Source organism: Cololabis saira, chromosome 24 (assembly GCF_033807715.1).
Source record: "Cololabis saira isolate AMF1-May2022 chromosome 24, fColSai1.1, whole genome shotgun sequence".
NCBI classification, from domain to species: Eukaryota; Metazoa; Chordata; class Actinopteri; order Beloniformes; family Belonidae; genus Cololabis; species Cololabis saira.
The window spans coordinates 22,584,286-22,606,465 of NC_084610.1; the positions used below are offsets into that span (position 1 = coordinate 22,584,286).

At 36.6% G+C, this 22,180-nt stretch overlaps 1 protein-coding gene across 1 annotated transcript; it reads right to left on the reverse strand.

Annotated features, from left to right (window-relative positions):
- Positions 1-1,764: 1,764 nt before the first annotated feature.
- atg3 (autophagy related 3) lies at positions 1,765-21,056 on the reverse strand. Its single transcript, XM_061716016.1, has 12 exons — positions 20,863-21,056; positions 18,652-18,693; positions 18,180-18,229; positions 14,417-14,487; positions 14,196-14,303; positions 11,927-11,979; positions 7,158-7,239; positions 7,039-7,073; positions 5,527-5,679; positions 4,619-4,746; positions 3,745-3,813; positions 1,765-3,632 (listed from the first exon to the last, which is right to left on the reverse strand). Exons 1-12 carry the CDS (start codon positions 20,932-20,934, stop codon positions 3,551-3,553), a joined length of 945 nt encoding a protein of 314 aa, XP_061572000.1. The 5' UTR covers positions 20,935-21,056; the 3' UTR covers positions 1,765-3,550.
- Between the last annotated feature and the right edge of the window lie 1,124 nt (positions 21,057-22,180).

Sequence of the window (22,180 nt, forward strand, 5' to 3'; positions counted from 1 at the left end):
TTACGAGAATAATGTTGTAATATTATGAGAATAAAGTCCTAATATTACGAGAATAAAGTCGTAATATTATGAAAATAAAGTCGTAAAATATTACGAAAATAAAGTCGTAATATTATGAGAATAAAGTTGTTAAATTACGAGAATAAAGTCGTAATATTATGAGAATAAAGTCGTAATATTATGAGAATAAAGTTGTAAAATTACGAGAATAAAATTGTAATATTATGAGAATAAAGTCGTAATATTATGAGAATACAGTGGTAATTTATGAGAACTCTAACAGGAAGAGAACATCCGTCTTTTGTGGAAGAGGAGCTGTCTGGTACAGTATAGTATAGTATAGTAGTATAGTATAGTATAGTATAGTATAGTATAGTATAGTAGTGGTTTCGAATCCCGCGCAGCGGTTCCTCTTCATGTTAAGAAACACATTTATTCCCAAATTTTGAACAAAAAACGAGAAATTTGATTTGGCAAAACTTTGCCTCTCAAGATTCAATAAAAAACTAAACAAAAAACCCCCATAAATAAATAAAAATGAAGTGATCCGCAGCTGCTGGGACACACCGGCGGCCTGTCCTGCGGCCGCCAGGGGGCGCTGTGGCCGCCAGGAAATTCACCTGGGATTTCATTAAAACTAGTATTAACCGTTAAAATGGAAAAGCTAACATAAACTCACATGTAAAGCCCTGCCCAATTACTATGACTACAACTTATATTAATATGACTACAAATTATATTAATATGACTACAAATGATATTAATACGACTACAAATGATATTAATACGACTACAAATGATATTAATATTACTACAAATGATATTAATACGACTACAAAATATATTAATATCACTACAAATGATATTAATATGAATAAAAATTATATTACTACAAATGATATTAATATGAATACAAATGATAATATGAATTCAAATAATATTACAACAAATTATATTAATACTACTACAAATTATATTAATATTACTACAAATGATATGATTACTACAAATTATGTTACTACAAATGATATTAATATTACTACAAATTATGTTACTATAAATTATATTACTACAAATGATATTAATATTACTACAAATTATATTAATATTATAACAAATGAGATTAATATTACAACAAATTGTTACTATAAATTATATTACTACAAATTATATTACTACAATATTATTACGAGAAATTATATTACTACAAATGATATTATTACGAGAAATCATATTAATACTACTACAAATGATATTACCACAAATTATATTACTACAAAAGATTTTAATATTACTACAGATAATATTACTACAAATGATAATATTACTACACATGATATTAATATTCCCAAAAATTATATGACTACGAATGATATTACTATAAACGATACCAGGTGAAGTAAAAGTATCATCCACAACTCTCGTGGATGCAGTACCAAAAAGCACCACCAGAGGTCTGTAAAAACACTTTTTTGGACAAAGTTGCATATCGTATATAGTTATTTTATTTAGTTTTTGTACGTAGCTTCTGCTTAGAGTTATTGCCTTCAAACTTTGGTTATTTCAACTTGATGTTGATTGTTTTATAATTTATTACTCTTTTACCTATTCACTTTTTGTGGTAAAGGTGTAAATATAAATAAAAGACATAATCTACCGCTGATGTCAGTGTTGTTAGTGTCCAGACCAGAACCTGGAGGAGCCTGGAGGAACCCAGAAGATAATAAAGAAGAACTAAACAAACGAATAACCACATCATGCTGTTTGCAATATTCAGGAAACTTTATTGATGAGCGTACGTCACTTTGATTCAGCCAAGTGTTACAGAGATATACGAGATAGACGAGACCAGCAAGTACGAGTGGAAGATCCTCCAACCAGCAGAACGGGAAACGGAGCAGGAAATGTTTCATTATTAAGTGAAGAGGTTCCTTTATTTAACTGATGCTAATAAACCAAGAGAACCCAGAAACCAGTTATTTAATGCTGCGTTGGAAGTACGGAGCGGTGTGTGGATGAAGCAACGCTTTCATGTTTGAAGTACGACTGGAGCCCAGAACCAGTGTCAGGACGATGCAGCCTTAAGACAAACGGCACGAGCAGAGACCCAAGTAAAGCACGACCAGACTCATCGCTGCTGCTTTGTCGCTGCAAAGACTGCAGAACTACGGTGCCCAAGACCATTGCTGAAAATAAAAGTAACGCTGCAAACAGAAACAAACGCCGCAAATAAAAAGAAACGCTGCTGCAAATAAAATAAACGCTGCAAATGAAAAGAAACGCTGCTGCAAATAAAATAAACGCTACAAATATAAAGAAACCCCACGGCAAAAAAAATAAACGCCGCTGCAAATAAAAAAAAACGACGCAAATAACAAACGCTTTGCAAATAAAATAAACGCTGCAAATATAAAGAAACGCCGCTGCAAATAAAATAAACGCTGCAAATAAAAAAAACGACGCAAATAACATAAACGCTGCAAATAAAAAGAAACACCGCTGCAAATAAAATAAACGCTGCAAATATAAAGAAACCCCGCTGCAAATAAAATAAACGCTGCTGCTGCAAAAAAAAAAAAACAACGCAAATAAAATAAACGCTTTGCAATTAAAATAAACGCTGCAAATAAAAAAGCCACAATGGAAGTGAATTACCGGGGACTATTTTTGATGATGCACCGGTGTTTTTTACGTGAGAGGAGAAGAAGACGACGAAGAGGACGTAAGTGAAAAGGAAGAAATAAGAAGAGCGAGGAATAAGAAGAACAACGAACGAGAAAATAAGTGAAAAGGTTCGTGTTCAACGTTGCTACGTGTAATTTTTTCTCCTCTCACAAAAAAACGCCGGTGCATCAGCAAAAATAGTCCCCGGTAATTCACTTCCGTTGTGGCTTTTTTATTTGCGTCGTTTTTTTAAATTTTATTTGCAGCGTTTCTTTTATTTGCTAAGCGTTTCTTTAATTTGCAGCGGCGTTTCTTTTTGTGTTCAGCGTTTCTTTTATTTCCAGCGGGGTTTCTTTATATTTGCAGTGTTTCTTTAATTTGCAGCGGCGTTTGTTTCTGTTTGCAGCGTTACTTTTATTTTCAGCAATGTCGGGTCTCGGCCACCGTGCAGAACAGTTAAATGTACATTTCATGCTGTCTAAATTAAAAAAAAAAGAAAGAAAGAAAAAAAAAATCATATATATATTTATATATTTTAAGTATTATTTTGAATCACGTTTGCAACTGTAGTACAATGTAGTTTTACTCAGGACCGCCTGCTCAGCACCTCCTATAGCTCTGGTCTTCGTTTCTCCTTAAAGAGTCCGGACCGGTCCGTCTCTCCCCCCATGAAGGATATTCATGAAAACAGGTCCTGGTGGAAGAAGATCTGAGCTGGATGAGGTTGTACTGTGCAGGTGCGGCCCGGCCCGGGCTGCACGGGTGACACACGACTGCAGGGTTCTGGGTTGGACAGGAAACATTTTGGGCCGGACTGAGTTCAGGTGCGTCCCACACGAGCAGAGCGGAGCGGAGAAGAGCAGGTATGAAGGCCACGGCGCCGCAGCTACATGGTGAAGTGTCTCGTGTAGTCGTACTCTATCGTGGGGATGACGGCCTGCACGAACTTCAGGAAGATCAGGAGATACCTGCAGGACGGGTTAAGGAAGAGACGACACAGAAGGAAGGGATCCCCGAGGAGCACCTTCAGGTGCCGCTCCCGACACCCACGCTCACGTGACACCAACAAGGGAAGGATACATGTGCACTCCCAGCTCTCCTCCACCCTCCGCCACCGTCTCGATGATCTTCTTCATCACCTCGGCATGTCTGCAGGGGATCACAAGCACGGAGACGTTGAAGACAAACCCAACATCGAACATCATCCAGAAACACGCTAGACCAGGGGTCGGCAACCCAAAATGTTAAGAGCCATATTGCACCAAAAACACAAAAAACAAATATGTCTGGAGCCGCAAAAAATGAAAAGTCTTGTATAAGCCTTAGAATGAAGACAACACATGCTGCATGTTTCTATATTAGTTAGAACTGGGGGAAGATTATGCACTTCAAGAAAAAAGTCAAAATGTCGAGAAAAAAAGTTGAAATCTTGAGAAAAAAGTCGAAATGTCGAGAAAAAAGTCGAAATGTCGAGAAAAAAGTCGAAAAAAAAGTCGAAATGTCGAGAAAAAAGTCAAAATGTTGAGAAAAAAGTTGAAATGTTGAGGAAAAAGTCGAAATGTTGAGAAAAAGTCGAAGTGTCAAAAAAAAGTCGAAAAAAAAGTCGAAATGTCGAGAAAAATGTCGAAATGTTGAGAAAAAGCCGAAATGTCGAGAAAAAAGTCGAAATGTCGAGAAAAAGTCGAAGTGTCGAAAAAAAGGTCGAAATTAAAAAGGAAACGAAAAAGAAAAAAAGAGAAAAAAAGGAAAAAAGATGAAAAAAGGAAAAAAAGAAAAAAAAGAGAAAAAAGAAAAAAAAGGAGAAAAAAAAAGAAAAAAGAAAAAAAAAGGTCAAACATTTTTAAAAAGTTCCAGGAGCCACTAGGGCGGCGCTAAAGAGCTGCATGCTGCTCTAGAGCCGCGGATTGCCGACCCCTGCGCTAGACGAACCCCGATGGGGAGTTGACCCGCTCACCTGCAGGGGTGGACGGAGCACATGGCCGGCGGCGGCAGGTGGGGGTGGTTCTCGATGGTGACCGTCTTCTTCACGTGGTCCTGGCTGATGTCCTCGTACATCTGGTCCACGCTCAGCGGCTGCCGGTCCTGCAGGACCACGGGGACCGTTAACACAGGGCTGGGCGATACATTGAGATTTTAATATATATCGATATATTTTCAAACGCGATATGGTACGAGACAATATCGTTTATATCGCTATAGCTTATTTTGTGACAAATTGACTGTACATCAATGCTGACCCCTGAAACCTGACAGTGTTGACAGGTTAGTTTTCCTGGCACAAAATCTGTAAAATGTACGGTAGTTGACCTGTTGTAGTTATTTGAGATTTGCTCAAAGAGATGCAATATCTGTTTACATGTTTTATTTGAGATTTGCACAAATGTTTTGTTATTTCCACAACTATCAACCTCAGTGGAAAAGTCTGCCTGTTACTGTCTACATTGTATTAATTGCACAGTGTATTTTAATTTAATTGTTATGCAGGAAAGGGATATTTGTTTTATTTTATTCAAGAAGCATTTTTATTCTATATATGCAGGCAGTTTATTTTTATTTCATTTGTTTTATACATTTTGATATTGTGCAGACCTCTGTTAATAAAGGAACCTGTGTGACATTTGGCACGAGGCTTTGTATTAAAACTGACTGTTTTTTTAAGGGTTTGCCTCAGAAAAAAATGAAGCTAACAGAGATGCTATGCTATAATGCTTTGTGGCAAACCCCAATGGAACGGAAAAAATATCGATATATATCGAGTATCGCCATTCAGCTAAAAAATATCGAGATATGACTTTTGGTCCATATCGCCCAGCCCTACGTTAACGGGGCGGCTAGCGGCGGCTCATCCCGCCGGGCTCCTACCTCGTCGTATCCGAACAGCCAGAGCCGCGGCGTCTGGTAGTATTTATCGTAGGTGATGTAGAGGTCGTACGTCCTGGTCTGCAGGATGGCGTCCTCGCTCCCCAGCTCGGCCTTGGACTTGGTCTCCACCATCTTGCTGGTGTCCAGGGTGGCCTGGGGACAGGAGAGAGTGTTGGACTAACGGTGGGGACACAGGAAACTAGGGCTGGGGATCCATTCAAATGTCAAGAATCGATTCGATTCCGATTCTTAAGATTCAGAATCGATTATCAAGATTTGATTCGATCCGATATTGATTCCAATATCGATTTGGGTTAGTGTTATTAAAACTGTTTTTTCAGCTGTTGCATGAATTATATAACTGTAGTTCTGCAACATATTAATACTAGTATTATATTGAGATTGAACAGCAAGTATTGCAGCTAATGATGCTGTAAGGACCAATCAGCTCCCAGAATGCTGATAGAACTGAAACAGAAACATTGTGGGGCAGAATTACCAAACAGATCCAGGGAGGAAACAGTACGACGGAGTATTAGGGCCAAACTAAGACAAAAAAAAAAGGAAATTACGAAAATAAAGTCATAATAATATGAGAATAAAGTCATAAAATTACGAGAATAAAGTCATAATGTTGTAAGAATAAAGTCGTAATATTACGAGGATAAAGTCGTAATATTAAATATATTATAAATATATAAATAGAACTTCACAAGATGCTCAATATTCCTCATTTTTACACAGGGAGAAGATGCTCTTCCTGTTAGAGTTCTCATAAATTAACACTTTATTCTCGTAATATTACGACTTTATTCTCATAAATTACCACTTTATTCTTGTAATATTACGACTTTATTCTCATAAATTACCACTTTATTCTTGTAATATTACGACTTTATTCTCGTAATATTAAGACTTTATTCTCATAATTTTACAACTTTATTCTTGTAATATTACGACTTTATTCTCATAATTTTATGACTTTATTCTCGTAATTTTACGACTTTATTCTCGTAATTTCCAATTTTTTTTTTTGTTTTAGTTTGGCCCTAATACTCGTAAAACAGAGACGGATGAAATCGGTTTTAATTTTTTCCCACATTCCATTTTCATTTGTTCCATTTTCGTCTATTTTGGTTTTTAATTTTTGAGAATTTTGTTTTCAGAATTTTTTGCAAATGTAACCCCAAGACAGTATATAAAGTAATGAAATATAGACAATTTATGCAATTATAAGTAACCTAACACTTCAATGTTTTCATACCTTTAAACATATTTAAAAGGTATGAAAACATGGCACCAGTTATTCTCGTGTCCAACAAAACATTCCTTTTTTGGGGATAAACAAAAAAATAACCAAAAATTGTAATGTAATGATGAAAAAAAAAAAAACACATAAATAAATAAAAGAAAATTAAACCCCCCCCCCCAAAAAAAATTTAAAAAAAATAAATAAAAAATCTTTAGACATATAAATCGATTTTTAGGAATTAATATGAGAATCGGACGTACCTCGTCTGTTTCCAGCAGGCCGCTCTCCTCGTACTCTGAGAGCAGAACAAACACCAGCTCCGTTAGCGACACAACCACTCTCTCCCGGGGCGTCCCCGACACCGGCCACCCGTAAATACCTTCCATGTCTGCGGCTTCTCCCTCCTCGTCCTCGTCCTCGTCCTCACAGCACGGCGCGGATGTGGCGTTCATGTTCTTGTCCTAAAAGGCGTCAGATTGAAAAGACACGGCTGTCATCACCTGTTATCACTGAAACCTGAGAAGTTTAAATGAAGGAGCAGCCCGGTTCAGTGCCCAGCGGGACCCCTGAGGAGTCTGGAGAGAAAATCCACTGACATTTGTGTCTGTATTATTAGATTTGTGCGTAACTTGCTCAAAGTTATGGAGAAAATGATAATTAAGAATTCAAAAAGCCTCCTACACACAAATTGTTAAATACGTATCATCCTTCCTTCCTTCCTTCCTTCCTTCCTTCCTTCCTTCCTTCCTTCCTTCCTTCCTTCCTTCCTTTCTTTCAGGCTCATTTATTTATTTCCTTCCTTCCTTCCTTCCTTCCTTCCTTCCTTCCTTCCTTCCTTCCTTCCTTCCTTCCTGGCTCATTTATTTCCTTCCTTCCTTCCTTCCTTCCAGGCTCATTTCCTTCCTTCCTTCCTTCCTTCCTTCCTTCCTTCCTTCCTTCCTTCCTTCCTTCCTTCCTTCCTTCCTTCCTTCCTTCCTTCCTTCCTTCCTTCCTTCCTTCCTTTCTTTCAGGCTCATTTATTTATTTCCTTCCTTCCTTCCTTCCTTCCTTCCTTCCTTCCTTCCTTCCTTCCTTCCTGGCTCATTTATTTCCTTCCTTCCTTCCTTCCTTCCTTCCTTCCTTCCTTCCTTCCTTCCTTCCTTCCTTCCTTCCTTCCAGGCTCATTTCCTTCCTTCCTTCCTTCCTTCCTTCCTTCCTTCCTTCCTTCCTTCCTTCCTTCCTTCCTTCCTTCCTTCCTTCCTTCCTTCCTTCCTTCCTTCCTTCCTTCCTTTCTTTCAGGCTCATTTATTTCCTTCCTTCCTTCCTTCCTTCCTTCCTTCCTTCCTTCCTTCCTTCCTTCCTTCCTTCCTTCCTTCCTTCCTTCCTTCCTTCCTTCCTTCCTTTCTTTCTTTCAGGCTCATTTATTTCCTTCCTTCCTTCCTTCCTTCCTTCCAGGCTCATTTCCTTCCTTCCTTCCTTCCTTCCTTCCTTCCTTCCTTCCTTCCTTCCTTCCTTCCTTCCTTCCTTCCTTCCTTCCTTCCTTCCTTCCTTCCTTCCTTCCTTCCTCCCTTCCTTTCTCTCAGGCTCATTTCCTTCCTTCCTTCCTTCCTTCCTTCCTTCCTTTCTCTCAGGCTCATTTCCTTCCTTCCAGGCTCATTTCCTTCCTTCCTTCCTTCCTTCCTTCCTTCCTTCCTTTCAGGCTCATTTATTTCCTTCCTTCCTTCCTTCCTTCCTTCCTTCCTTCCTTCCTTCCTTCCTTCCTTCCTTCCTTCCTTCCTTCCTTTCTTTCAGGCTCATTTATTTCCTTCCTTCCTTCCTTCCTTCCTTCCAGGCTCATTTCCTTCCTTCCTTCCTTCCTTCCTTCCTTCCTTCCTTCCTTCCTTCCTCCCTTCCTTTCTCTCAGGCTCATTTCCTTCCTTCCTTCCTTCCTTCCTTCCTTCCTTCCTTCCTTCCTTCCTTCCTTCCTTCCTTCCTTCCTTCCTTCCTTTCTCTCAGGCTCATTTCCTTCCTTCCAGGCTCATTTCCTTCCTTCCTTCCTTCCTTCCTTCCTTCCTTCCTTCCTTCCTTCCTTCCTTCCTTCCTTCCTTCCTTCCTTCCTTCCTTCCTTCCTTCCTTTCTCTCAGGCTCATTTCCTTCCTTCCTTCCTTCCTTCCTTCCTTCCTTCCTTTCTCTCAGGCTCATTTCCTTCCTTCCAGGCTCATTTCCTTCCTTCCTTCCTTCCTTCCTTCCTTCCTTCCTTCCTTCCTTCCTTCCTTCCTTCCTTCCTTCCTTCCTTCCTTCCTTCCTTCCTTCCTTCCTTTCTCTCAGGCTCATTTCCTTCCTTCCAGGCTCATTTCCTTCCTTCCTTCCTTCCTTCCTTCCTTCCTTCCTTCCTTCCTTCCTTCCTTCCTTCCTTCCTTCCTTCCTTCCTTCCTTCCTTCCTTCCTTCCTTCCTTCCTTTCTTTCTTTCTTTCAGGCTCATTTATTTCCTTCCTTCCTTCCTTCCTTCCTTCCTTCCAGGCTCATTTCCTTCCTTCCTTCCTTCCTTCCTTCCTTCCTTCCTTCCTTCCTTCCTTCCTTCCTTCCTTCCTTCCTTTCTCTCAGGCTCATTTCCTTCCTTCCTTCCTTCCTTCCTTCCTTCCTTCCTTCCTTCCTTCCTTCCTTCCTTTCTCTCAGGCTCATTTCCTTCCTTCCAGGCTCATTTCCTTCCTTCCTTCCTTCCTTCCTTCCTTCCTTCCTTCCTTCCTTCCTTTCAGGCTCATTTATTTCCTTCCTTCCTTCCTTCCTTCCTTCCTTCCTTCCTTCCTTCCTTCCTTCCTTCCTTCCTTCCTTCCTTCCTTCCTTCCTTCCTTTCAGGCTCATTTATTTCCTTCCTTCCTTCCTTCCTTCCTTCCAGGCTCATTTCCTTCCTTCCTTCCTTCCTTCCTTCCTTCCTCCCTTCCTTTCTCTCAGGCTCATTTCCTTCCTTCCTTCCTTCCTTCCTTCCTTCCTTCCTTCCTTCCTTCCTTCCTTCCTTCCTTCCTTCCTTCCTTCCTTCCTTTCTCTCAGGCTCATTTCCTTCCTTCCTTCCTTCCTTCCTTCCTTTCTCTCAGGCTCATTTCCTTCCTTCCAGGCTCATTTCCTTCCTTCCTTCCTTCCTTCCTTCCTTCCTTCCTTCCTTTCTCTCAGGCTCATTTCCTTCCTTCCTTCCTTCCTTCCTTCCTTCCTTCCTTCCTTCCTTCCTTTCTCTCAGGCTCATTTCCTTCCTTCCTTCCTTCCTTCCTTCCTTCCTTCCTTCCTTCCTTCCTTCCTTCCTTCCTTCCTTCCTTCCTTCCTTCCTTCCTTTCTCTCAGGCTCATTTCCTTCCTTCCAGGCTCATTTCCTTCCTTCCTTCCTTCCTTCCTTCCTTCCTTCCTTCCTTCCTTCCTTCCTTCCTTCCTTCCTTCCTTCCTTCCTTCCTTCCTTCCTTTCTTTCTTTCTTTCAGGCTCATTTATTTCCTTCCTTCCTTCCTTCCTTCCTTCCTTCCTTCCAGGCTCATTTCCTTCCTTCCTTCCTTCCTTCCTTCCTTCCTTCCTTCCTTCCTTCCTTCCTTCCTTCCTTCCTTCCTTCCTTCCTTCCTTCCTTCCTTCCTTCCTTCCTTTCTCTCAGGCTCATTTCCTTCCTTCCTTCCTTCCTTCCTTCCTTCCTTCCTTCCTTCCTTCCTTCCTTCCTTTCTCTCAGGCTCATTTCCTTCCTTCCAGGCTCATTTCCTTCCTTCCTTCCTTCCTTCCTTCCTTCCTTCCTTCCTTCCTTCCTTCCTTCCTTCCTTCCTTCCTTTCAGGCTCATTTATTTCCTTCCTTCCTTCCTTCCTTCCTTCCTTCCTTCCTTCCTTCCTTCCTTCCTTCCTTCCTTCCTTCCTTCCTTCCTTCCTTCCTTCCTTCCTTCCTTCCTTCCTTTCAGGCTCATTTATTTCCTTCCTTCCTTCCTTCCTTCCTTCCAGGCTCATTTCCTTCCTTCCTTCCTTCCTTCCTTCCTTCCTTCCTTCCTTCCTCCCTTCCTTTCTCTCAGGCTCATTTCCTTCCTTCCTTCCTTCCTTCCTTCCTTCCTTCCTTCCTTCCTTCCTTCCTTCCTTCCTTCCTTCCTTCCTTCCTTCCTTCCTTCCTTCCTTCCTTCCTTCCTTCCTTCCTTTCTCTCAGGCTCATTTCCTTCCTTCCTTCCTTCCTTCCTTCCTTTCTCTCAGGCTCATTTCCTTCCTTCCAGGCTCATTTCCTTCCTTCCTTCCTTCCTTCCTTCCTTCCTTCCTTCCTTCCTTTCTCTCAGGCTCATTTCCTTCCTTCCTTCCTTCCTTCCTTCCTTCCTTCCTTCCTTCCTTCCTTCCTTCCTTCCTTCCTTCCTTTCTCTCAGGCTCATTTCCTTCCTTCCTTCCTTCCTTCCTTCCTTCCTTCCTTCCTTCCTTCCTTCCTTCCTTCCTTCCTTCCTTCCTTCCTTCCTTCCTTCCTTCCTTCCTTCCTTCCTTCCTTCCTTCCTTCCTTCCTTCCTTCCTTCCTTCCTTCCTTCCTTCCTTCCTTCCTTTCTTTCTTTCTTTCTTTCAGGCTCATTTATTTCCTTCCTTCCTTCCTTCCTTCCTTCCTTCCAGGCTCATTTCCTTCCTTCCTTCCTTCCTTCCTTCCTTCCTTCCTTCCTTCCTTCCTTCCTTCCTTCCTTCCTTCCTTCCTTCCTTCCTTCCTTCCTTCCATCAGTTTTACACAAAAACATCATCAACAGGAATTTATCATTGTTACAGCGAGATACAAATTCTTACCGTGGGGAATTTTTTTTGACGGTTTATCGTGAACGGTAAAATATCACCCATTCCTATTTGAGCGTATCTATAGCTTTGTGTGTTTGTATCAGGCGTTTTTGAATTCGTAATTATCGAAATCTAATAATATGCACAAATCCAGAAGTGCGCACACACAAATATTTGAGTGGATTTTCTCTCCATAGCGGAGGGACCGTGTCCCCGCTGTGTTTGGTGACTCTTAGACGTGAACATGAACGTGGTAGCGTGAAGCTGCAGCAGTAATGATCAGGAGGGGAGGAGGATCCCAGCTCCTCTGTGGGGCTTTAAACCTCTTAGTTCCACATACCTGAGCGTTTCCTTCCGTCCGCCCGAATAATGAAGGTTTGGGAGGTTTTAAACATCAATCTCTTGAAACTATAATAGATATGAGCAGAATGTGAAACGTACCTTATTGTTGTCCAGGGAGATTTCTCGTACTGCGTCCGTGACTCCTGAAACACCTGCAGAGAGACGTTCAGGTGAACCTCGGAAAATACAGCACTCATCAAAAACCTCCCATCACGCAAGTAAAGGAAGCAGCCTGTTTTTAAATATCGTATTACCAGGGCACACATACGTATATAGTAGGGCTGGGCGATATGGACCAAAAGTCATATCTCAATATTTTCTAGCTGAATGGCGATACTCGATATATATCGATATTTTTTCTGTGCCATAATTGGGGTTTCCCCCAAAGCATTATAGCATAGCATCTCTGTTAGCATCTCTGTTAGCATCTCTGTTAGCATCTCTGTTAGCATCTCTGTTAGCATCTCTGTTAGCATCTCTGTCAGTTTTAATACAAAGCCTCGTGCCAAATGTCACACAGGTTCCTTTATTAACAGAGGTCTGCACAATATCAAAATGTATAAAACAAATGAAATAAAAATAAACTGCCTGCATATATAGAATAAAAATGCTTCTTGAATAAAATAAAACAAATATCCCTTTCCTGCATAACAATTAAATTAAAATACACTGTACAATTAATACAATGTAGACAGTAACAGGCAGACTTTTCCACTGAGGTTGACAGTTGTGCAAATAACAAAAATTTGTGCAAATCTCAAATAAAACATTCAAGTCAATTTGTCACAAAATAAGCTATATCAAAATCATGAAAAAAAAAAAATATATAAAAAAAAAAGATTTTTTTTTTTTTTTAAATAATCGATATAAACGATATTGTCTCGTACCATATCGCGTTTGAAAATATATCGATATATATTAAAATCTCGATATATCGCCCAGCCCTAATATATATATATATACACACAAACTGTAAATGACAGTAAATTGTTTTAACTGCCACCTGGTGGTCAGTTTGCACCAGTGTGGTTTAGCGGAGATGCAAAGGTAGAAAGGGGAGGGGATGATTCTGCTGCGTAATCTCCACCTGTTGCCTCTCAGCTGTTTCTCCCGTGGGTCGGGAAGTTTCAATTTGACAACGGGTCATTATAATGGTACTTGTTTGATGTGTTGTCTTCCTTTGACGGTAATTTGGGTTTGGGCTTTTATTTCAAGTTTGATTAATTGTCGGGATAGTTTCCTGAAGGGCCTTGGTAGTGGAACGAGGTATGTGGACCTCAATTTGTATTATTTTAAATCTTTGGGACGTTCTGTTTTGTTTGTTAAATGATGCTGCTCGTGCTATTTCAATAGTAATAAATTCAGAATTTTAATAGTGGTCACTGACTGCGATGTAATAAATGTATCTTTTTATATTTCTATATATATGGGTTTATGGATGGAATCATGGATTTTTAGTATTTGATGCTTGATTGTGGAATATGTTTGTAAATTTACATTAATCCTCCCTTTTTTCTTTTTTCTCTGTTTCCCGTCAGTTTTCACGATGCCACCGGCAAGAAATAAGATTTGAGCACCCGTATGAATCTCGCCGCCTTTTTCTTGGTACCAAGGGTCCGCTACATATACATATACATACATACAGTACAGACCAAATGTTTTGACACATTTCCCCATTTGTTTGAATGAAAAGGTGTGTCCAAACGTTTTCAAACGCGATACGGTACAAGACGATATCGTTTATATCGATTTTTTATTTTTTTTTTATTTTGATATAGCTTATTTTGTGACAAATTGAATTGAATGTTTTATTTGAAATTTGCACAAATGTTTTGTTATTTGCACAACTGTCAACCTCAGTGGAAAAGTCTGCCTGTTACTGTCTACATTGTATTAATTGCACAGTGTATTTTAATTTAATTGTTATGCAGGAAAGGGATATTTGTTTTATTTTATTCAAGAAGCATTTTTATTCTATATATGCAGGCAGTTTATTTTTATTTCATTTGTTTTATACATTTTGATATTGTGCAGACCTCTGTTAATAAAGGAACCTGTGTGACATTTGGCACGAGGCTTTGTATTAAAACTGACTGTTTTTTTAAGGGTTTGCCTCAGAAAAAAATGAAGCTAACAGAGATGCTAACAGAGATGCTATGCTATAATGCTTTGGGGGAAACCCCAATTATGGCACAGAAAAAATATCGATATATATCGAGTATCGCCATTCAGCTAAAAAATATCGAGATATGACTTTTGGTCCATATCGCCCAGCCCTACTTTAAAATATGATATATTTTCTGTGATCTAATAAGACTTTTATTCCTCCCGTTACAGCTTTGTCCTGCTGCTGACGGACAAGTCCAACCTGAATTGTGGTACGTGTCCACCCAACCCCCGTCTCCATCGTCCTCCTCTATGATGGCCTCCAGCTCGTCAGAGTACTCCATCTGTTTACAGCGCTTGTAGCAGGGAACTGCAACACACAGCACACAAGGATACATCAGAATAATAATAATACATAATAATAATCACAAATACAACTCATGCCAGCATTAAAGCCATCGGCCCAACAGAACCGCTTCTTACCGTTGCGTGTCAAGAGAAACTGTTTATCCGGCGGCAGATACGGCTTCACCTTCACTTCTTCACCACTGGCCCTGAAAGAACGTATTTATGTTAAAAAAACAACATTAAACCTAAACATGGGTGAAATGTCAAGTATCCCCACAAGCAGCAGGTCTAGAAGATGTACGGCCGCTCAGGCTCTTTACTAATACGGAGTATTAGGGCCAAACTAAGACAAAAAAAATGGAAATTACGAGAATAAAGTTGTGAAATTACGAGAATAAAGTCGTAATATTTTGAGAATAAAGTCGTAATATTTTGAGAATAAAGTCGTAATATTTTGAGAATAAAGTCGTAATATTTTGAGAATAAAGTCGTAATATTTTGAGAATAAAGTCGTAATATTTTGAGAATAAAGTCGTGAAATTACGAGAATAAAGTCGTAATATTTTGAGAATAAAGTCGTGAAATTACGAGAATAAAGTCGTAATATTTTGAGAATAAAGTCGTAATATTATGAGAATAAAGTCGTAAAATTACGAGAATAAAGTCGTAATATTTTGAGAATAAAGTCGTGAAATTACGAGAATAAAGTCGTAATATTTTGAGAATAAAGTCGTAATATTTTGAGAATAAAGTCGTAATATTTTGAGAATAAAGTCGTGAAATTACGAGAATAAAGTCGTAATATTTTGAGAATAAAGTCGTAATATTTTGAGAATAAAGTCGTAATATTTTGAGAATAAAGTCGTAATATTATGAGAATAAAGTCGTAAAATTACGAGAATAAAGTCGTAATATTTTGAGAATAAAGTCGTGAAATTACGAGAATAAAGTCGTAATATTTTGAGAATAAAGTCGTAATATTTTGAGAATAAAGTCGTAATATTTTGAGAATAAAGTCGTGAAATTACGAGAATAAAGTCGTAATATTTTGAGAATAAAGTCGTGAAATTACGAGAATAAAGTCGTAATATTTTGAGAATAAAGTCGTAATATTTTTAAGATAAAGTCGTGAAATTATGAGAATAAAGTCGTAATATTTTGAGAATAAAGTCGTAATATTTTGAGAATAAAGTCGTGAAATTACGAGAATAAAGTCGTAATATTTTGAGAATAAAGTCGTGAAATTACGAGAATAAAGTCGTAATATTTTGAGAATAAAGTCGTGAAATTACGAGAATAAAGTCGTAATATTTTGAGAATAAAGTCGTAATATTTTGAGAATAAAGTCGTAATATTTTGAGAATAAAGTCGTGAAATTACGAGAATAAAGTCGTAATATTTTGAGAATAAAGTCGTGAAATTACGAGAATAAAGTCGTAATATTTTGAGAATAAAGTCGTAATATTTTTAAGATAAAGTCGTGAAATTATGAGAATAAAGTCGTAATATTTTGAGAATAAAGTCGTAATATTTTGAGAATAAAGTCGTGAAATTACGAGAATAAAGTCGTAATATTTTGAGAATAAAGTCGTAATATTAGGAGAATAAAGTCGTAATATTAAATATATTATAAATATATAAATATAACTTCACAAGATGCTCAATATTCCTCATTTTTACACAGGGAGAAGAGTTCTCATAAATTATATTCTCATAATGTTACAACTTTATTCTCGTAATTTTACGACTTTATGCTCGTAATGTTAAGACTTCATTCTCGTAATATTACGACTTTAATCTCGTAATATTACGACTTTATTCTCTTAATAATACGACTTTATTCTCATAATACGACTTTATTCTCATATTACAACTTTATTCTATTACGACTTTATTCTTGCAACATTATGACTTTATTCTCGTAATTTTACGACTTTATTCTCGTAATTTCCATTTTTTTTGTCTTAGTTTGGCCCTAATACTCCGTCGTACTTTACAGCCACTGTTAACTTAAGGTAGATAAATGTTTTACTGTTCAGAAAGTTGATGATTATTTACAAAAAATGAAGAAAATAAAGAACAAAGCAAATCATTTTGATTTCACAACTAAGGAAAACTACAAGAGATTAAAACAGGAAAGGAGTTCCTCAACCTAAACTTACATACTAGTCCAGCCGTTTAGCTGTAAAGTGTATAGGAATCGTTCAGTTTGTGATACAAGCATGACATTTGGTACACACATAGCCAAAGGTTTCCCCAAAAGATATGGACGTGGAGCCATCGTGAATTTTCAACATGGACACAACTGTTTTCTAATGAGTCTACACTCCTTTTTTTCCCCTCTTTTTTTCATTTTCTCTTCTTTTAATCTTTTTCTCCTTTTGCCATATTTTTTTTCCTATTTTTTCCTCTTTTTTTCTTCTTTTTTCCTCCTCTTTCTTTTTTCCTATTTTTTCATCTTTTTTTCCTCTATCCCCAAAAGATATGGACGTGGAGCCAAGGGAAAAGAGGAAAAAAGAGGGAAAAAAAGATGAAAGATGAAAAGATGAAAAAGAAGAGGAAAAAAATATGGAAAAAATATGAAAGATGAAAAGATGAAAAAAGAGAAAAAGAGAGGAAAAAGAAGAGGAAAAAATATGTAAAAAAGAGGAAAAAGAGAGAAAAAAAGAGCCAGGGCAACTCATTTCAACTAATCACTCATTTTTCATCTTTCATCTTTTTTTCCCTCTTTTTTTTTCTATTTTTTCATTTTCTCTTTTTTAATCTTTTTCTCCTCTTTCTTTCTCTTTTTTTCCTATTTTTTTCCTCTTTTTTTCTCTATCCCCAAAAGATATGGACGTGGAGCCAAGGAAAAAGAGGAAAAAAAGAGGGAAAAAAGATGAAAGATGAAAAGATGAAAAAAGAGAGGAAAAAGAAGAGGAAAAAAATATGGAAAGAGAGGAAAAAAAGAGGAAAAAATAGGAAAAAAGAGCCAGGGCAAACTGGCATCTCATTTCAACTAATCACTCATTAGAAAACACTTGTTTCTGGCGGCCATTTTGAAAAATGGCTGCCATGGGCGCCATGTTGAAAATTCACCATGGCTCCACTTCCAATTATTTTTGGAATGCCTTTGGCTAATGTGTGTACCAAATGTCATGCTTGTATCACAAACTGAACGATTGTTTTGGTTATCTCCTGCACTATACAGGACTGTCTCAGAAAATTAGAATATTGTAATATTCCTTTTATTTTCTGTAATGCAAAAATGTCATACATTCTGGATTCATTACAAATCAACTGAAATATTGCAAGCCTTTTATTATTTTAATATGATGATTATTAATATGATTTGTAATGAATCCAGAATGTATGACATTTTTGTTTTTTTTAAATGGCATTACAGAAAATAAAGAACTTTATCACAATATTCTAATTTTCTGAGACAGTCCTGTAAGTGACTTGAAGCTTAGAATAAAATCAATATGTGTATCAGTTGCTGGTTATGAGCTGAAGGATGACAGGGAGCAGCTGGTGTGATGAAACTCAGGTTTTCCCAGTCAGGGTATTGCACTAAACTGGGAAATTCAACAAGAGTGGGACAAGTGAGCCCTTACAAAATAGGAGCAGCACATACGACATTATGGGCCATATCATACTTTATGTTCTGTCTACAAGCGTTTATGAACATATTTCAAAGGCATTTGAGTGGAAACAGATTAGAAAGATGCATTAAATACAGATGAAAGGTGAAGAAATTACACTAAATTAGGCTGCACTCAATGATTGATTTGAACCTTTAAAGCTGCAGTTGTTACTTATCTTATCTCTGCACCAGGAACAGTTGAAAAAACTAACTAAAGATAAGAAAATGTTGAGTCTTCACTATTTGAAGACTCAACATGGGGGGGGGTCTTACCATTTCCATGTGGGGCAATGATGGACCAGGTGATCTCCAGCTGCTACAAACTGAAATACAAAAACAACCACAATAATAAAGACCATAAAGTTTGACTATTACAGTATTTAATCCTGAGTGCTTTCATAGAGGCTAATAATTTTTCATTTCATTTAATTATTTATTCAAACAGGTTAAAACAAAAAAAAAAATAATAATCAGAATACATAAAATGTATATACCAAAAAAAAAAACCATAAGCAAAACAAAGCAAATTAAAAACCTCATCCTACACCCTTTCAAACAGGAAATATTTATCTACATATAGATTTGTCTCTTTAATTTTCTTTGTTTTGCTTATGTTTTTTTTTTTTTTTTTTTTGGTATATACATTTTATGTATTCTGATTATTTTTTTGTTTTTACCTGTTTGAATAAATAATTAAATGAAATTTAAAAAAAAAAATTAAAAATAATGAAAACTCTGTCCTCACCTCTTCTGGTGTAATGACTCCGGTCTCTTTGAATTTCGATTCCTGTGATAAATAAATAAAGTTCATCAGCTTGTATCGATAATTTATCACATATTTATCGCAGGCAACATAACACAAGCTCCTAGGACCGGTACTTTCCAAACTGGTACTGGTTTGTTTTGTTTTGGTTTTATTTTGGATCCCCATTAGTGGACGCAAAACACCAGCTAGTCTTCCTGGGGTCCATGAAGATTAAAAGTACATTCATATAAAAGTGCTTTAACATATATACGTTATATAATACTTTACGCTTTAAATATATGAATGCATAAATAAATACATAAGTAAATACTATTACATCACTCCATTAACCCCAACCCCAATAAACCCCACCCACATCATTACATTAGCAACATCACTATAGTGGTAATTATCACAATTTGTAACTTGTATACTTAATTAAAAACTTAATTCGTAGTAAATTCAACTTAAGGTGAAACAAATATTATTTCCGACCCACTACATGCAAAGTGAGATATTTCAAGCCTTTATTTGTTATAATTTTGGTGATTATGGCTCACAGTTTATGAAAACCCCAAATAAAAAATAAAAAAAGATTTGAATATATTATGAAATCAATAAACAATTCAATCATCAACATTAAAACCAATAAAGGATTAACATATATTCATTGCTTTGCCTGTAATGAGACTATGTAATATACATGTATTAGTTTCACCTTTTAGGTTGAATTATTGAAATAAATTAACTTTTACACCATATTCTAGTTGAATTATTGAAATAAATTAACTTTTACACCATATTCTTCACCTGTAGGCTATATTATACATCTGGGCTGATGTGGACATACGTAGCATAGGAGGATATTTCAGTTGCTAGTATGGTTGTCTGTCTGTACAGTCATGCAAGTTCAAGGAGAAATTTGTCTTGGACACGAGAGGCACAGGCGACAATCACACTCCAATAAACATAGAAACATAACCCCGAAGTCTTTACCCACATATACCCAGAGGTGGACAGAGTACTCGACCCCAGTACTTGAGTAAGAGTACAAATACTACTGGTCAAAATTTACTCCGTTACAAGTAAAAGTAGCTCAGTCAAAATATTACTCGAGTAAGAGTAGAAAAGTACTTGCTTTTAAAGGTACTTAAGTATCCAAAAGTAAATGCTTTTAAATGTACTTTAAGTAAAAGTAAGGGTAAGAGTAAATTTCTTATTTTCCACATCAGTAAATTACTATATTTTTTCTAAATTAATTTAAGGATCTTTTAACTCTTGTTTCTGAGAATTAACTCTTTGAAACCAGCTGCACTGATGTGCTGCTTTTAGAACCACAATGTTATATAAAACCTGCAGAAACACCAAAAACAATAACAATAACTCAATGTTGAAGTCACTTAACTTTACAGGAAGGACATGTACCAGTACATTAAAGCAATATACTACTTTGGTGGTATGGTTTTGAGGAGGCTTGACGTATTTCTGCTTTCCGTACATCCCAGTGGAGAGCGTGCACTGTGATAGGTCTCCTCCTTTGACAAAAACAGCTTGTGTCCAATAGGATTTTAGGGAAGAAGAAAAAAGAGCAGACCTAAAAGTAACGAGTACTTTTCAGCCTTCCTAGAAATTTACTCGAGTAAAAGTAAAAATATTTGTCTTGGAAATGTATTCAAGTAAGAGTAATAAGTACCAAAGACATCTAATACTCAAGTAAAGTACAAATCCTCTGGATATGTACAGTACAGTACTCAAGTAAATTTACTCCGTTACTGTCCACCACTGCTTATTACACACTACCCCTGAGTAGAAAAAAAAAAAAAAAATGATTGCACAGAGCCCACATAATTGCACAAATGACCTACACAAGAGAGACCTAAACGTTATTGCACAATGTTGTGCAATAACAATAATAAAAAATATTGCTACTGTGAAGCACTTTGAGCTGCAATTCTTGTATGAAAGGTGCTATAGAAATAAAGTTTATTATTATTATTACTGGTGTGCTACTGGTACATGTACAGGTACAGGTGTGGTACTGGTTCAGGTACAGGTTCTGGTGTACTAGTTGTACAGGTACAGGTTCTAGTTCTGCTGCTAACCAGCTGGTGTATTATTGGTACTGGTAAAGGTGTGGTATTGGTTCTGGTTCTGGTTCTGGTACAGGTATGGGTTCTGGTTCTAATAACCAGCTGTTCTGATTAAACGTACCTTCAGCACCGGCGTCAGAAACTCCGCCACCCCCAGGGCGGTTCCTTTCACCGAGTTGATCACGTTCTGCATCCTGGAAGACGAAGTTAAACCCCGACCTGGACCTCGTTTCTGCGGAAAACCCCGTTATTTTGATAGTTATTATTTAGTTTAACAGCAACAGCGGTCACATGACACATCCACACCACACCACTTCCGGGTCCGCGCTCTCGCGAGAGCTGGGAGGACACGAGAGCCAGGGCGGTGAAGTTAGTTTCAGGTTGGATGACTCCAAAGTCCAAATTTATGGCGAAATGTACCACTAAAGACGGAAATAAAACACATTTCCTTCATTTTATATATATATATATATATACATATATATATATATATATATATACATATATATATATATATATATATATATATATATATATATATATATATATATATATATATATATATATATATATATATATACATATATATACATATATATATATATATATATATATATATATATATATATATATATATATATATATATATATATATATATATATATATATATATATATATATATATATATATATATATATAAAACTTATATTTCTGTAATTATTCAATAATTTAATGGAAACATTAATAGGTTTTAGTCTCTCTCGAAATATGTGACCCAGTGACCCCAAACCTTAAATAATAATACTACAAGAGATACAGTTGACATTGTTTTAAGTTAATTTTAAAATAAAATATTAGTATAACATCAAAGTAATTATTTAATAATTTAATGGAAACATTAATAGGTTTTAGTTGCTGTTGAAATATGTGACCCAGTGACACCAAACCTTAAATAATAGTACTACAAGAGATACAGTTGACATTGTTTCTAGTGAATTCTTAAATAAAATATTAGTATAATATAGAATAAATTACTTAATGATTGAATGGAAACATTAATAAGTTTTAGTCTCTCTCGAAATATGTGACCCAGTGACCCAAACCTTATAATAGTACTACAAGAGATACAGTTAACATTATTTTTTAGTTAATTTTAAAGTAAAATATTATTATAACATAGAAGTTATTATTTCATAATTTAATGGAAACATTAATAGGTTTTAGTTGCTCTCGAAATATGTGACCTTGGGACACCAAACCTTAAATAATAAGACTACGGTTGACATTGTTTTAAGTCCATTTTAAAATAAAATATTAGTATAACATAGAAGTAATTATTTAATGGAAAAATGTATAGGTTTTAGTTGCTGTTGAAATATGTGACCCATTGACCCCAAACCTTAAATAATAGTCCTAGAACGATACAGTTAACATTGTT

What these genes read in the sequence shown, in the direction of transcription:
- atg3 (XM_061716016.1), bottom strand. Translation starts at nt 20,934, where the DNA reads ATGCAGAACGTGATCAACTCGGTGAAAGGAACCGCCCTGGGGGTGGCG. An exon ending in TTCTGACGCCGGTGCTGAAG is followed by an intron (nt 18,694 to 20,862) that starts GTACGTTTAATC and finishes TATTTATCACAG; the next exon opens with GAATCGAAATTCAAAGAGAC. An exon ending in GGACACGTACCACAATTCAG is followed by an intron (nt 11,980 to 14,195) that starts GTTGGACTTGTC and finishes GTCTCTCTGCAG; the next exon opens with GTGTTTCAGGAGTCACGGAC.